At 42.5% G+C, this 16,022-nt stretch overlaps 2 protein-coding genes and 1 long non-coding RNA gene across 4 annotated transcripts in view; 1 reads left to right on the top strand and 2 right to left on the bottom strand.

Moving 5' to 3' along the window:
* mao (monoamine oxidase) overlaps positions 1-3,764 on the bottom strand; it is a 40,058-nt gene extending 36,294 nt beyond the window's left edge. The window contains exon 1 of the mRNA XM_015030683.1: positions 3,569-3,764. Within this exon, the coding sequence (XP_014886169.1) occupies positions 3,569-3,749 (181 nt within the window). The 5' untranslated portion in view covers positions 3,750-3,764. The remainder of the gene's footprint in view (positions 1-3,568) is intronic.
* An 8,730-nt stretch (positions 3,765-12,494) lies between these two features.
* The window catches only part of LOC106946399 (uncharacterized), a 45,437-nt gene continuing 41,909 nt past the window's right edge, over positions 12,495-16,022 (top strand). Inside the window, exon 1 of the long non-coding RNA XR_001424760.1 lies at positions 12,495-13,374. This is a non-coding gene — a long non-coding RNA (uncharacterized LOC106946399). The remainder of the gene's footprint in view (positions 13,375-16,022) is intronic.
* Positions 12,553-16,022, bottom strand: part of ndp (norrin cystine knot growth factor NDP) — a 37,459-nt gene continuing 33,989 nt past the window's right edge. For both annotated transcript variants that reach the window (XM_015030682.1, XM_015030681.1), the window contains one exon: positions 12,553-14,923. In XM_015030682.1, the coding sequence (XP_014886168.1) occupies positions 14,699-14,923 (225 nt within the window). In that variant the 3' untranslated portion in view covers positions 12,553-14,698. The remainder of the gene's footprint in view (positions 14,924-16,022) is intronic.

Genomic DNA, 16,022 nt, shown 5'->3' with positions numbered 1-16,022 from the left:
GGGGGACAATTCTAGACTTTTCCAAGACTCCCCCGCCCCCCGGATTTACACCTATGCCTCTGAGGGCCGGTTCTGTTGAGGCCCGGACTCGACTTCTCTAATGATCAGACACAGAGACGCTCAGTTTCCTTTAAAGGGACAGAATGCAGTTGTTTTTTTCTTCCTTTTTTTAATTTCAACTCTTGATTGATATGTAGATTTAATGATGACAGGCATTTCTTAAAACTGTATGAAGCCCCTTAGCGGACATGAGGTAAAATGTTTCTTTTGCGTCATTACCTCTCAATACTTTAGCATTACCGCACAATAACGTACTGATCAGTTCATGCAGCATATTTGAATACCAAAAGTCTTTCTTGGTGGCCACTGTACATTCTGCTACAATATAAGGTCATCGTAAGGTTTTTTCATGGATGTTAATATCCCGTTTGTGAGATATATGGAGCTTTATGTCTTTTTCTTGAGGATAGAAATGCGTCAGAAACCTGTGTGCAAAATGCAAAAGCAAGACAGGTCAAACATGGGCTGTTCATCTCCCTTCTAAGATGTAAACAAACTTTCCATAAGAAGGAAAGAAAGAAAAAATACATCCAAACTATTTGGAGAATTTCTGTCACCTGATTGTGTCTTTTATACGTCTGTAGTCTGAATGGTTAATAAAGGGCCGTTTTTATGTGCAGTTCCATCTCTATGATATCACATGACTTTAAAATAGTACAGCTTGGAATTACGAAAATAACTGCTTAATGGAAACACAGCAAAAAAAAAAAAAAAAACGTTTGCTCCAACTTGTGGGGGTTTATCAGCTGTATTTGTGCAACAGAAACACTTTTTTCACATATTTACCAGCAAGAAAAGAGGAAATTTGATTTTATTTCTTACGAGGATCACTTATGTCAATATGACAGTTGGTTAATGTTATCCAAGGATTGAGTCAACGTTTGTATTAGAACATGGATTGAATTTGAGTCCACATATTTGCGCTGTGCAACAAGGTTGCACGTTGGTGCTTTTGATCTCTAAGCCTTAGATGGAGGAATGTACTTTGATCAGAATCACGTTCAGAGTTTAGGCTAATAAACCATACATTGTGTCCTTATGAATGTGTAAACACAAGCACTTCCTGCTCTCTGTACTCAGAACAATGCTCTGTTCCTGGCTAGGCACGTCCAATTCTGGACGAGTTCATCAGTCGACACATTCCACAAATCCTCCCCTTCGTGGATTGTTAGGAATAACTTTGTGAGAATCGCCTCATCGGTGGTTTACTTTAAAACCACTTCCCTTCATCCTTCCGTTTTCACATCCCTGACCGTCGACTTCCCTGTTTTCAAACTCATTTCCCTTTCTTCATTCCCCAAACTCTTGGCTCCTCCTCCTCCTCCTGCCCCTTCCTGTGTTTACCTCATTAAGTTACCGTCACCAGCAGCTGCTGAGGGGGGATAAAAACGAGGGGAAGAGCTTCCCTCCTCTTCCCCATCATTTCTGCATCTCTTCTTCCTCGGCGTGCCCTCGGCTTGCCGGGTTTGATAACAGCCTGCCACACACATTGAGTGTTTCCTCTGAAAGCGTCGAGAGCAAACCCAGGGAAGGCGAGGGAGGAAGCGCGAATGAGGAGAGGACAGGGACGTGTCCTCTGCTTGGACACTGATTGTTACTTGTGGTCCTCATCGGAAGATGTTAGAAGGTCAGCAGTGAAACAAACGGCGTGATTACGGCGGCCTGATGGGGAACATCAGAGCCTCGTTGTGTTGGTGAATGAACGTTTCCTCTGGCAGGAGCTGTTTTCACCGTTTGACTGGTATTTGACCTGACACTGACCTAAATTCTTCCCGGCCATCCGATAGATCTGCCAGACTGACGGAGGGGGCAGTGGTCACTGGGGGCGAAGGGGTTCAGGGGGGTACGCACTGTTTTGCACCACCCTGAACAGAACGGCGTGGCCATCAATGAACACAAGTGTCATAAAGTAATGTCCTACCACTGCTGTGGTTTACAGGAGTAGTAAAGAGGCGCAGTGAGCTCGCCCTCCCCCACCTGTTGCTGTGCACTGCTGTCAGGACTAAGGCAACTAAACCAGGTTTTCTGCAAGTTTAACCAACTCAAATTTAAGACTTTTAAGACCATTACGAATGAAGTTTAAGATGTGCACTACCACAGAAATGTACTATATAAATATGTATATGAACATTAGAAATTACAGCTACGAAGAAATGGTAACTTAGTAATAGTTGAATTTCCATTGACCATATGATCATTGTGTAATTTGATATTTCGCAAATATCAAACGAGGCGCGTTTTTAAATGACTTATTGCGAACAAACTTCTTCACGTGTGATTTTAATTGTGTTTCTTATTTAATGGAAAAACCGCCGTCGCAAAATTGTCTTTTTTCAACATTAGTGAAATATTGACAAAGTTCAGCACTCATTTGTAATGAAAACTGGATAATGTGAGAGAAATAATAGAGAAAAGTGGCTGTTACAGAAGCCTGGAGCGGACAATTTCCTTGTATACTTTTTTCCTGATGGTTTTCTCGAGGTTACAACTTCATTTTGTCATTCAGACAGTAATCATTTGCTTAACTTGATAATGAATACTTGAGCTGTACTGTCTTCACTCAACATAGTGCTGTTATCTGATAAGTCTGATTAATGGCCCAGTTGTTACCCAAAAAGAATATCATTTACAAATAAAAGGTTGTGTTTTTTTTTACAAGTGCTTCTACTGCTGTATTTCTTAAACTTACTTAACACAAAGTTAACGTCCATTCAGCTGTAAGCGGCGGTGCTTATAGCGGGAAAATGATTCTCTAGCCCGGCGCCTCAATGTGTCGCAAATAGTACATAATAGACGACTGGCTGTGAGGATGGAGAGAAAGAAGAGAAGAAAACAAGAGCATTCATTTTAATTAAAAACAAAAAAAATCGTGGGTTTAAAAGTGTAGGCATATACACCTCGGAAAGTTGTAGTAACTGTAGTAACGGCTGCAGACTTGAGTCGTGTTCTGCTCCAGGCTAATCACATCACCGTGATTTCAGTTTGTGTCGCCGTGGAGCCAGAGCAGCCTCCCCACATGAAGCAACATCTGTTCGGGGAGATTCCTGGAACTACTTGGTCTCTCTCTCTCTCTCTCTCTCTCCATGACCGAGCTTCCTCCATGCTTCCTCTGACAGAAGGTGGCCACCATCACCACCAACAACAACAACAACAAGCAGCAGCGGTGAAACGAACAGCTGCTCAGCCTCCCTGATGGAACCAGGAATGATTTATGCCCACCCTTCCCTCCTCCAGCAGCCCTCCTCTTCCTCTTATGTAATACAAAGTCCGCTGCGGCTGATTAGCCGTTACTTAACCCGCAGTAAAGCAGCGGAGGGAAGGGGGGGGGGGAGATACGTGGATGGAAACCGGAATAAGGAGAAGCGGATCGCTCTGTGTCCGTTTCCCCCCCCCCCCTCCGGCGGTGATCCAGCGGCTCTTGTGCAACAGTTGCGCCGGCCACCCCGCCCACAGCGCCCGGACTCAAGTCTCCCCAGAATCAATAATCATCCCTGCAAGTCGCTCCTACCTGATATCCCCGCTCCGATCACCACAACGTCGTAGTTGTTGCTGGGTGCAGTCATGGTTCCCGTCTGCCGCTCTGCTCCGCTCCGAACCGAACCATCCGATCGCCGCTGAACGCAGGGCTGCACACCGAGGAGCGCATCTGTATTAAACAGGCCCACTCCCACCTGGCTCCGCCCACACATAGTAAAGCGGCGCCGGGGAAGGAGGATTAATTCAGGGAGGTGTTCGTGGGTCTGCGGGGTGAACAGGACGTGAACTTCACTCCTGGTCAGATAAGATTTGCCAGGCCCAAAGTCTTCTCTTATCAAGGTTTTTTTTTTCCAGTCAAAGATTGATGGCGGAAAGATCGAAAATCTTTGAGTTGATTCCAAAAACCATAAAAACAGGAGAACTATCCTCCTTTCACAGCTGTGCTGTCTCAACTTTTTGCCGTGGGAAGCAAAAAAAAAAAGTTCAACTTCAAATCACTTTGAGAACTTACGGTTCTTTTTTAATTTCTTCTTCTGCCCAAATTAAACGTGAAGTCCAAATTTTCATGTTTAAAAACAGTTTTGTTATAAATATATTTGCTGAATTCATCCAATGTGCTCAGATGTTTACGATTCTATTTACTACTGAATTTGAATGAATTAAGAAATCTGGTAAATAAATGAGAAATAATTTAGTGTATCCAAGGTTTTCATTTTTTAAAATAATTTTTAGATTTTGTCTGTGAAAATTTCACTCTTAATATTAATAATAAAAGTATGACATTGTCACTTTTATTATTAATAAGTGTTCATCTGCAATGCAGATGCAGACCAGATCTAATCCATTCTAGAGCTGGACACTGTAAAACGTAATAAGTGGACTTTAAAAAAGATATATCTAATAAAAAGTTTCCAAAACTTAAAAATGTTGTTTCTGTTCATCTTAAGTTGATACAGCTTGACTAACTTGATCATTTTGAATAAGTTTTAATGATAAAAACTTAAATACTGTAAACCTAATTAATTCTATTTACTTCTGAAGTATGCAAACAGGCTTCAAATATTTTTTTAGTTTTCATTAAATCACCTGATTAAGTAACATTAGTTGGATACAAAGTGTTCCTGACTTCTGCTTTCTGTTCGTTTCTTTGTTCAAACTGACAGAAAACATAGAAAACAGTGATAGTTGCACTTTTTCAGCTAAACAATCAACTTAAACTTAGAATTTTTCCTTGGATAAACTTAATTTGATTGTAGTTTTAACAAATCAACTCCAGTTTTTTTCAAGTTTGATGACCTGTTTTCATTTTTCAGTGTAGTTTCTTGAAGCTGTGTCCGTGCTTTGTGAAAGTATTCATAGCTCTGAATCTTTCTCACACAGATTTCAGGTTGCAGGTGAACAATGCGGTGACAAAGATCTTCATTTCTGGAGAGATGGACTGTACTCTGATGAAACTAAACTGTTTGGCCATAATGACTAATGTTACATTTGGAGGAAGAACAGGGATGCTTGAACCATCCCAGCTGTCAAGCATGGTGGTGGCGGCATCATGTTGTGGGTTGTTTTGCTGTAATAGAAACTGGTTCACTTCATAAAATAGATTGCATCATGAGGAAAAAAAATACTGAAGCAACATCTCTAGACATCAGCCAGGACGTAAAGCCTAGGGCACAGATTCATTCAAACTGGTCACTTTACTGGTTCTTTTAACTCATTTTTGATTCATGCAGCATTTTTGCAACTGAAGGTTACTTGATTGTGCTCTGAAATGGGACTATGTGCCTGGAAAACACACAATGCTGCCCCTTTAACTCTGCAGTTGTGACCCTGTGTGTCCTGACATGGTTTGGCACAGTGGCCTACATCCACTCAGACTGTGTGACTCACAGGCTTTGGTTAGAGACTAAAACGTTTTGCGTTCTTCGGCTTTTGTTTCCCTCTTGTGGCCACTTGGATGTGCTGCGATGTTCACTGCAATTATAGACATCCAGCTTTTATTGAACAGTGTATTTCAGTCACATTTGATAGAACAAAACCCCCTGACTTAGGTTGGCATGTGAAACAGTTTGCCAAAAAATTAGGTTGTTTTGGGGGGGAGGGGTTTCGGCAAATTGAACACAGAAGAAGTGAAACTCTCTGCTTTACCTGCTTAAATTTGATGCAATGCACAGATATTTAGTTCACATTTCAGCTGGGCTGGATATACATTAAGGTTCCCCTCTTGGCGTAATCTGAGCATGATTGTCATAATCCTAATCCTCATCTATGGAATAAGCTACTAAAGTCCGACGCTAGCACATCGCTGTCCTTTCAGGGAGTAGGGCAGTGAGACTGAGCAGGAAAGGAGAAGGTAAGCGTGTCGATGCAGAAATGTTCCTCTGACTGACAGATGATTAACCAGAAACTGTTCACTTCTAGAACCTCCTTCTTTTATTTCATTTCACAGAGCCTTGCAAAGGAAGACAAAATTATGGTTAAATAAAAGTGTTCTCCCTTTAAATTCATGGATTTCACATCGCTTGAGCATATAAATGGTTTTAAAATTCTTTACAGACATTTTCTTTTTAAATACATTTGAATGAGTAATAAATAATGACATTATTTGCACAAGTAATCAAGTCTTTTAGCAGTCTGTGACGTTTTTAGTTGGCCTCCTCCCAGTGCTAACCTAGACAACCAATCAGAAAGAAGAGGTGGGTCATGGTGCTGTCAATCACCCTCTGTGTGGCGCAGCTCATCCTTTCTCTCTGCTACACTGCAGTTAGCATAGCGTGTCATAAATGCTACAGCTAGTTAGCATGGCCAACAATGACTGTGGATAAATGTTTTTCCTGTAGTGGTAAGTCGTTTCTCTGCCATCAGCACATTTAGCAGCACATACAAGAGGTTGATTGACAGCGTCAAGACCCTCCTTCTGGCTCTGATTGGTTGATTTTGTTCTGGAGCACTGGATTGCTTCAGATGGAAATATAAACTCAGAGGTAAAGTGGAGGAAATTGATCTTGTCACAGATCATCTGTCTCATAAACTTTTGTTTTTGTAATTGTAAAATACAAGGTTTTTTTTTTCTATTAAAGCAATTTCTGTTAATGTGATGACCACCTGAAAACATACTCTGGTGGTTGTGGTTATAAAAAAACATCCAAAATTTCAGGGGGTATGAAATTTCTTTATAAGATATTTTACGTTGTTTTGCTCTGGTTTCAAACACTTTTGTAGAGAATGACATATGAGATCCAACATATAAAACTCACTCATCCAACACCTCCTCCTAGTTATGATTATTATCATTTACCTTCATATTTACTCTGTGTTGTCTGAATAATAATCAGAAAATTTCACTCTGTTTACAGTCACGTAGACCAGAGTGAACACAATGTGTGTCCTGGGACTTGCCAGCAGAGGGCAGCAGCGGCCTGGCATCATCGGAAACGTTTCGTCGGCCTTGAATCTCGACCCCCTCCCCAAAAAACGAAGAAAAAAGTTTCTGCTGCCTGAGCAGGTCCAACATGTAAAATTAAGCCTTACCACAATATAAAGCCCTACTTCCCTTCCACATAGTCGTACAGTCACCTTTAATAAGCCAGAATACTGAAAAGGTAAATTATTTTATAGATTATTCACAAAAACTCACTGATGTTTAAAACCTTCATTTCTGCTAATAATGATGATTGTTTGCTTACGGTTAATAAAAACCCAATATCTAAAGGTCGGATGCCTTGCTATGTTGTCTTATTGTCTTTTAAATGTTTTATGTTGTTTATGGTGACGCACGGTGCAAATTAGCTTAGGCTATAAACGTTTCAGGGTTCGGTGTTTGTTCATTCTTGTAAAATTCTCTCTCATTATTGTTTATTTGCATGGGGACAACATGACAATAAAAAGCATTTTAAGAAAGAAACCTTAAATTAAAAAGGAAATAGATTGAGCACCTGCTTAAAGAATATTTTCAAAAAAGTTATTCCCAACCTGGCAACTGAATCCCATCGGAACGCATATTCTAAATTATTGAACATGACTGCGCATAGCCCTCCAACACAATTTTCTAATTTTACCTAATAAATTCTTTTGTCCTGCGATCGGAACATTTGGTGCCGGTTTAGCTGGGTTTTCTTTTTTTTCCTGCCAGTAAACATTTTCAGCTGGTCGCAGTCCCAGAACCTCCTCATTAGACTCTTTTAGGCGATGTTTTCTATCTGATTTGGTCAATTAAATCAGTATTACACACTCGGTGAAACCCCCAATTTACGTAAAACAGAGAATGATGGAAGTTTATTATGCCTCGCCGGCCACACAGACGAATCTTCTTCTATGGTTTCCAAGTGTTTTACAGGAAATTCCTCCTGGTTGTCCAACACCAATAACCAAAGAGAATAACCAAAAAACAACCTCATTTTAACGTTACATAAAACTGTGCCAGACACTAAACCTCAAAGCACTGGATATGTGAATGGAAATAAAGGTTTTATGTGAATGAATAAATTTGGAAATTTTATGGCCAAGTACATTTGATTTTTTCCACAATAAATATGTTCTAATAAACTCTGCTTAACACTCATTTCGTTTTAAGGAGCTCACAACGTTTTGTGGCAATAATCTTAGTCATTTGGCAAAGGATTGCTGTGGAATGCCAGTTTGTTCAATAAATTCAAGAAATGTTCAGCTGAATTTAGTCTCCAGAAATCCTTATTCATACATTCGTTTCAGTTTTCAGGTTTCCTGAAATGTTCCTAAATTCTGCTGCTTTTTGCCACACATCTATATCAGCATACTGAGTGCATCATCTCTGATCTTTGGCGGCTGTATTGATACATGTGGTAATAAGAGAAGATTATAAATCAAAGAGCTGCTTCAGCCGCTTGTCATGTTGTTTCCCATCTTGTCATGCATGTTAGTGTTTTGTAAAATGTGTGTAAAGCTGATCTAAACATGATAAAATGATAAAATGGAGGAGAATTTGCTAAAAAAAATAATAAATAAAGTGGAGCTACTTCTTTGAAGTAGTGAATAGTACCTGTGTATTGGGATCAATGTTGTGGAATTCAGGACAGGGAACCTTACTTTTGTCGTGGTTTCACCGTCTCAATTTTTAATCTAATTTAATTTCTTTATTTTTTTCATCTTCTGTACATTTCAGTTTACTTTCATTTTCAAGTATCTGACAAACTACGCTACGCTACAGTATGTACGCAGCGTAGTTCAGCATGAAATTATATAACATTATTGAGTCATTACTGCCATATTTGAGTCTCACCGGCATTAGTTCTGTAGAAAGGTCACATGAGTTGTGTTTACATTACAAATGTGCTCAAATCTTTGTCTATGTTCTGCTAATGTCGACAAAAACACAATTTCACACTTGTGGTGTTTCCATTAAATAAGAAATGAAAACCACTTGTGAATTTGTTTATTTACGTGACAAGTCATTAAAAAGCTGCAACGCTACCTGAGAATTTAATATCAACTAAAACTGCACTGAAAAATGTTAAGAGCTCAGTTATTATCAACAAGTTATATCAAAACAGCATTAGACCAAAACTTCAGCCAACTGATCTGCATGAACACAGCAGTTTATTACCAACAGGTGACGCAGCAAAATCCAGAAGTTTACTTCGTTCTTGGTAGAGAGTCTGTGGGCCTGGCGGACTGAGACAACAGGAACGCTCAATCGGAGAACTTCCCACAGGAACATCAAGCTGAACAAAAGAGCACCGAATCTAACAGCAGGCTCTTGTGAAATTGTAAGCTGTTAACATCCAGAATTAAGTACTGTATACCACTGACATGAATAGTTTCAGTTTGAGGTTGTTATTTATTTATTTAAATCGCCAACGTCGACTGGAACAGAAGAACATCTGACCGGAAATGAGCGCTTGGGGACAACGCCGGTTCACGCACTGTTCCCTTCTCAGTCGGCGAGGGTCAGTCTAAATAAACGGAGAAACGAAACGGAAACACCCGAGCTCAGCTCTGAAGCGTTCCTGTTACCGCTCACACGGGCAAACGGTTATTGTCTGGAGTCGGACCCGCAAGCCCCACGAATCTATTCTTTCAGTGCGTTCGCATAATTGTCCAGGTTTTTTCGCTGTAAATTTGTGCTGACAGCTTAATCACAGGCCTCAAAGTAGTAAATGTGAAAGGCAGTGAATAGTCATATTGTGAGCCCTCCAGCACATGGCTGTTGTCCATGTCTGGGATTATAATGGAATAATAAACACAGGGACGTGAGTTTCTCTTTAATGAGGAGGCAGCATCAGAGCGGTCCAATAAAAATCCCTCCTTTTTTTGTTAAATAAACGTTCAGATGGCTATGATTAGCACGAAGAACAAATGACTGTGTGGTGTCTGCTGAAGTATGGGGCTATAAAAAGATCACATCTGTCCACCAGGTTGCCTCACACCTGGATGTAGAGGAAAAACATGATTTGAGTCATGATAGTTTGCCCTTTAAGTAAGTGTGACGCAAAATGTTAACCAACTTTTTTGCCTCCTTCTGTCCGCCATTAGACTCTGAACAGAGAACATTTACACTCAGCCTGACAGCCATTATCTTGTCACTCTGTCGCGCCGCCAGCTAATTACACCGTTTCCCTTTTTGTCAGAAAAGGCCTTCTCTCTGCTCTGCGTGCAGATTCGGAGCGAGAGCCGTGATGAAGGACAGCCACAGCGAGGGGAGACAGCAGACAGAGGCAAATTAGTCTCCAGAGTCTCGGGGAAAAGGATTTTATTAGGTTCACGTGTGAAGCAGCGGCCCGAGCTGTCAGATGCGGTCGGGATTGAAATGTTCCGTCGGTCTGAGTTTTTACGCCGCTTCAACGGAGCCGCGCAGCGTTTCGGCTCCGAGCACAACAGAGACATCTGCGCCGGGTGGGTGAGGAAGCTGAGACGAAAACCACGGGGTTTGGCTGCGCCCCGACCCCAAACACAAGAAACAGCGTCTAATGAGATACTGGAGGCCAGCCGTGTCTCCCGAAATAAAGAGTCCGACCGGCAACTCGGGCACCCCGCAGACCCTCAGCTCGCTTTACGCCTTCTTTACGTGCCGTTTTCAGCTTTCTGGGTTCAGTTAAGAGTTACGATCCAGCAAAAAATGTCAATAAAAAGCGGGTTTTATTTTTATTGTTAAAAACACGACTATTTGTTGGCTGGTAGTTTAAACGGTGGAACATTTCTTGAAACAAAAAAAAGTACACTTTACCAGAGACTTTAGAAATTTTACAAACCACTATTTATATCACATAGTTGTATAATGTAGATGTGGGTCTTCTACAGCTACTGCATTACGTACCATTTAAACGGAATTATTGATTGTTAATACGTTTTTGTTTTTCAGATTTCAAGATCTAAATGGGGAATTCGGTTAAATTTTTGTATTTTATTGTTGCAAATACTAAAAAATAAGGCTCCATAATTTTCCTGTTTAGACAGCAAACACACCACTCTGGCTTTTTGGGATAACATAATTTATCATTCATCACAGGGTGGAATGCTTGTATGTGAATTCAAAAATAATATTTTTTGTGTGAAACATGTCCCTTGATAACAAACCCCGCCAGTACAATCAAATACGCATATGCATATGCATCAGTTCCCATGTGGAAGTGAATGTGGATGTCAAAGAAACTCTTGTTTCTTCACTGTTGTATGGAATAAATTGTTTATACAAGAGCACAATTATGCCCATATAAGACCATATTTTTATGGAAAACAAAGAGTGCTCCATCAAAGTAGCAGCTTAAAAATCATAATCGTAATCATTTCCTATACCATGTTAAGCATTTTTGGCCAGATATCTTTTAGTGCAGATGTGTCTAAATATTTTTAAATGGTATTAATTCTAACAATTTTCTAACTGTTCTTTCTATTTTTTTGTTTAGTATTTTATTTCTCCTATTCTTCTTCTTCTTATTATTATTATTATTATAATTGCAAACATCTTAAAACGTGTTTATTGTTAATTCCAGGAGGCGGACTCACTCACACACACCTGCTCTCCCTCTTCGCGAACATGTCCACTCCTTCTTACCAGATACTCTGCCCTCTACTGTCCCTGGGTAGCATGTCTGTCATCATCCAACGACGAATCACCGGAAGCGCTAATTCTCCCTCCTTCTCGGCTCCTGAATTGCTCCAGCGGTTCAGGTTTGTGTGTTAAATATTTCTGTTAGTTTGGCACTTTTTTGGACTTCGGTGCTTTTTAGTTTTTGTTCTTGCAGTTTTTCTAACCCGTCTCACCACGTTTCTGTTCACTTTTATCCAACTCCGGTTAGCTAAAATAGCGCTAATTATAACATTGTAGTCTTCGGACTCCCACTCCAGCCGCTGGCTCGTCTCGCCCGCTCTGTCAGGCGTAGTGGCTCGTTGAGCCGAGAGAGAACCACCGTCTCCCGGCACATTGCTTTCAAACTCCCGTTGGTTTTCGGCAATGGCGTTTGCGCAGTGTGAAGGAAAGAGGAGACCAGCTGCACAGGCAGGCTGCGAAATGAGATGATCGGTATCGGCAACAAGAGCCAATGATCGCCGATCACCGATCATGCACTTTTTCACGAAAATCGGCCCGATTATGATCGGTGACCGATCGATCGGCACACCTCTACTATCGATTGTAGCAACCTGCGCCACCCGCTGGATGAAGGGAGTTGGTTGGGTGAACAAACTCCTGCCTAAGATCAGTAGCTGTTAGTGATCAGTAGCACTGCTAGTGGATGTTTAGTGTAACACGGAGCAGAAAGCTGAGGTCGTCGTTTCTCCCTAAATTCTGCGGATGGTGCAGGTTGCAACATTCGATAGTAGAACAGAGACTAAGTCTGATCGTAAGAAGTTTTGAGTACAATCATTCCAAGTTTTGAGAAGAAAGACATGAAGTCCTGCTCTCAAAATGAAAAAGTAAGTAAAAGTATTAAAAGTTTTGAGAACAAACGACATCAAGTCCTGTTTCGGACTGAAAATGTGTGCTCTAATGGGCAAAAAGGGAAAGTCAACCAAACAGCTTGATGCATGTAAGCACTGAACACATTGTGGTTGTAGAGTTTTAATTATACAAAAACCACAATTTGAACACTGACATATTTTTACACTTGGATACACTGACCAGAGACTGAAGGCTGAACGAGTCTCACACAGACAGAAGGAGATGTGCAGGAGTTTAAAGTTTTGTATTCGATGTTGGCTGTAAGGTCAATACACGCGAGCAACACGGACATTGGCAGAGCAACTGTAGCGCTGGTTCAACATGGAAGGAGTAACAATAAACAACAGGCAATAGCAGCAATTGTACAGTGCCTTGTACAGGTATTCATACCGCTTTCACATTTTGTCACATTATAATCACGAACTTGAATATGTTTTATTGGGATTTTACATGATAGAACAACACAGAATAGTGCATAAATATGAAATGGAAGAAAATGCTGCGTTTGTATTCAGCCCTGCTCTGTCACAACCTCACAGAACGTTCTTCCATGATGACAACCGAAAACATCCAGCCAGAACTACAACGGGACAGTTCAGGTCGCAGCACAGTCATTGGTTTAAATGGCCCAGTCAAAGTCCAGACCTACATTCAATAGAAAATCTGTAGCAAGACTTAAAGATTGCTTCACAGATGTCCTCTTTCCAATCTGACTGAGCTTCAGCTGCAGTATTTTGCCAGATGTTTTTGCTCATCTACAGGTGGACTCGAGCTGCAGAGCATTCTTACTCCAGACGGTTTGACAACAATGTCGGCCCAGCCATCAAAGTGATTTCAGCTTCAGCTCCTCCGGGACGGTTTTCCTCAAGGTACAGGAGTGTGTTGACGGGAATTTTTGACCGTTCTTTCATAACAGCATCGAAGAGGTAAGACACTGATGTCGGACAAAAAGGCCTGTGGCTCACAGTCTCTGCTCTAATTGGCCCAAAGGTGTTCTAGAGTCAGGAGGCGGTGTGTGCCACACCAGTTCTGATGGTTTGTAGGAATATTCTAAAAATGCTTCTAACTGCCTTTCCTAATAGTTCAAAGATCAAATGTGCCTAAGTCTGCATTAATAGGTACAATGGAAACCATCTTACCACTGGACCTGAAGCTAACATCTACAGTCTTCCTTATGTCTGCTGTTGGGGGCAACAAAATCAAGCTTTCCTGTACATTCATGTGGCTACTGGATTGCAGCCACAGCTGCCCTGGGGCACACACCAGCTCCATCGGTCGATTTGGGTCGCATTAGCGTTCTTACGTCTATCGCATAAAATCTCAATTTCAAAATGTGAAAAAAAGTTCAAGGGGAATAAATTCTTTTGCAAGGCACTCTACCAAACTGGCATGACGGAGGCTGCGGTTACAACAACGCTGACACGAACATCACAAAGACTCAGATAGAGATTATGAACACTAACATAAGTGACAGTCTAGGGAGAGTCCAAACCAACACCCACAGGTGGGCATACGCCTTCGTCCTTGGCTGTGTTTTTAACCTCAGGGTTTCCTTTGCCCTCCGTTTCTCCTAGAACGTCCACATGATGAGCTCTCCGGTAAGCGACAGTGAAGTTTTACAGAGCTACATGAAGATCTGCAGGAAGTGTGTAAATGTTATTGGTTGAGTAAGAGTGCAGATGTTCCTGTATAGTTCCACCGTGCGTCTGGGGAGGCCTCGTCCTTTTCCCGTGCTGCATTTTAACGAGGCGTGTTGTCTTGTTGTCAAACGTGTGGGAGGGGTTCGCTTAGCTGTCACAGATTCTTCGAAGCGCCACACTGCGGTTTGAGAGCGTGTGTGTGTGTGTGTGTGTGAGAGATGGATTACTGAGGCCTGTAATGAGCGGAGTGTGTCTCTCAGGCGGGGAAGGGTCTCAAACCGGCCCCCGGGATCAGCAGTTTGCGGTGTTTGGCCTTGTGAGCTGAAGAAATATGCTTTGCATGGCTCGTTGTGATTGAAAGCACTTATAATGGAGAAGGTATGGAGCGTTCTACATGTGTCCCAGAGCTGCGGGTCAATTATTAGGAGCACGTGAAGGGGGGGGGAGGGCGGATTTGATTCCTCCAAACTGTTAACGTCCAGCATTTTTGGAGCATAACTCTATATCCAAAAATCAACGGAGCATTCCGAACAGTTTCAGAACGAGGTCCGAGGCCAAGAAAAACGAGAGCCTTTGGGGGGCCGGGGTCTTGGAGGGAACTGCCACCTACTCAGCTGCACTCCTCGCAGTTGCAGGCTAGGATGTATCTGTAGGTGGCCGTAATGCGAGTCCCGCCGGCGCAGCGCAGCCTCACCGCCTTCAGCTTGGAGGTGTGTGGTCGGCAGCAGGAGCAGAAGCTCTTGAAGGGCTGCTTGAGCACGGAGCTGAAGGAGATGAGCGGGTCTGAGCGGGTGGTGTGGCTGCAGTGGCCCTCGCAGCGCGCCAGCAACACCATCTGCAGAGACACGAGAGAGGGCAGGTCAGTCACACAGAGGGTTTTCATCAACATCAAGGTTCTGTCAGAGATAAGGACCGGGGAACGGGGCGGTGTGAGCACAGCGGAGCATTGTTTGAGTCTGCCCTGACAGGAAGTAGCGTCTAGCGCCTCTTTGGCCTCCTACTCCCTGGCCTTGCATCTGCGAAATGAGAGATGGCAACAGGAGCCGGTCCCACACTCCCACACCTGAGGTAGTTTAGTCACACACAGCAGACAGGGGTGTATCAAGTCTTCCTCAAGGTTGACCCATCCCCACACACACACACACACACACACACACACACACACACACATACACACATAGCAGCAGCCTGATTAGTGTAGTGACCATCCGACTGGCGCTCCTCTGTGGGTCACTGCATTCCTGTCGCCACCCCTAAACAGCCTCCTGTGTCACGTCTTCTGTCAGCTGCTGTGTCGCCACCCGTGTACCCACTTTGACAAAAGCCTGTCTGGGGCCATAGCAGGATGTCACAAATACACACACACACACACACACGTCAGGAGCGCTGTCGCCACTTTAAGACCATTTGTCTTTGTTCTGGCCGAGCATTGGGCCGTCGCTCTCTCCCCTCATCTGCTCGCCCCGTCCCGACCCTCGCGCCCCCCCACCCCCCACTGCTGTCCCACCATCCATTCAGAGCTGTCATTCATTCATCCACTGATTCACAGATGAAGAACAACTGAGTCACCGCTGTGGTCCAAAGCATCAGAACTACGAAACACTTTCAAAAAAGTAACCACAGTAAATCTCTGTTGTTTATGGATGCGCCATGACTTTCTCCAGCTGAACAGAAACAAAACTGAAGTTATTATCTTTGGACCCAGAGAGGAACGATCTAGAGTCAACGCACAGCTTCAGTTATTACAGCTAGAAACCAGCAATTAGGCATAAAATCTGGGTGTCGTGATGAACTCTCACCTGAACCTTCAGAGTCACATAAAAACAGTTACAAAGTCGGCCTTCTGTCACCAGAAGAACATTTCCAGGATTAACGGACGAATGTCCAAGCAAGATCTGGAGAAACTCATCCACGTGTTTATCTTTAGTCACATT

Source organism: Poecilia latipinna, unplaced genomic scaffold, assembly GCF_001443285.1.
Source record: "Poecilia latipinna isolate Pla-1442-1.1 unplaced genomic scaffold, P_latipinna-1.0 Scaffold189, whole genome shotgun sequence".
Lineage (NCBI taxonomy): Eukaryota > Metazoa > Chordata > Actinopteri > Cyprinodontiformes > Poeciliidae > Poecilia > Poecilia latipinna.
Note: the sequence above shows the minus strand (reverse complement) of the source record. Positions and strands in the feature narration are given on the sequence as shown.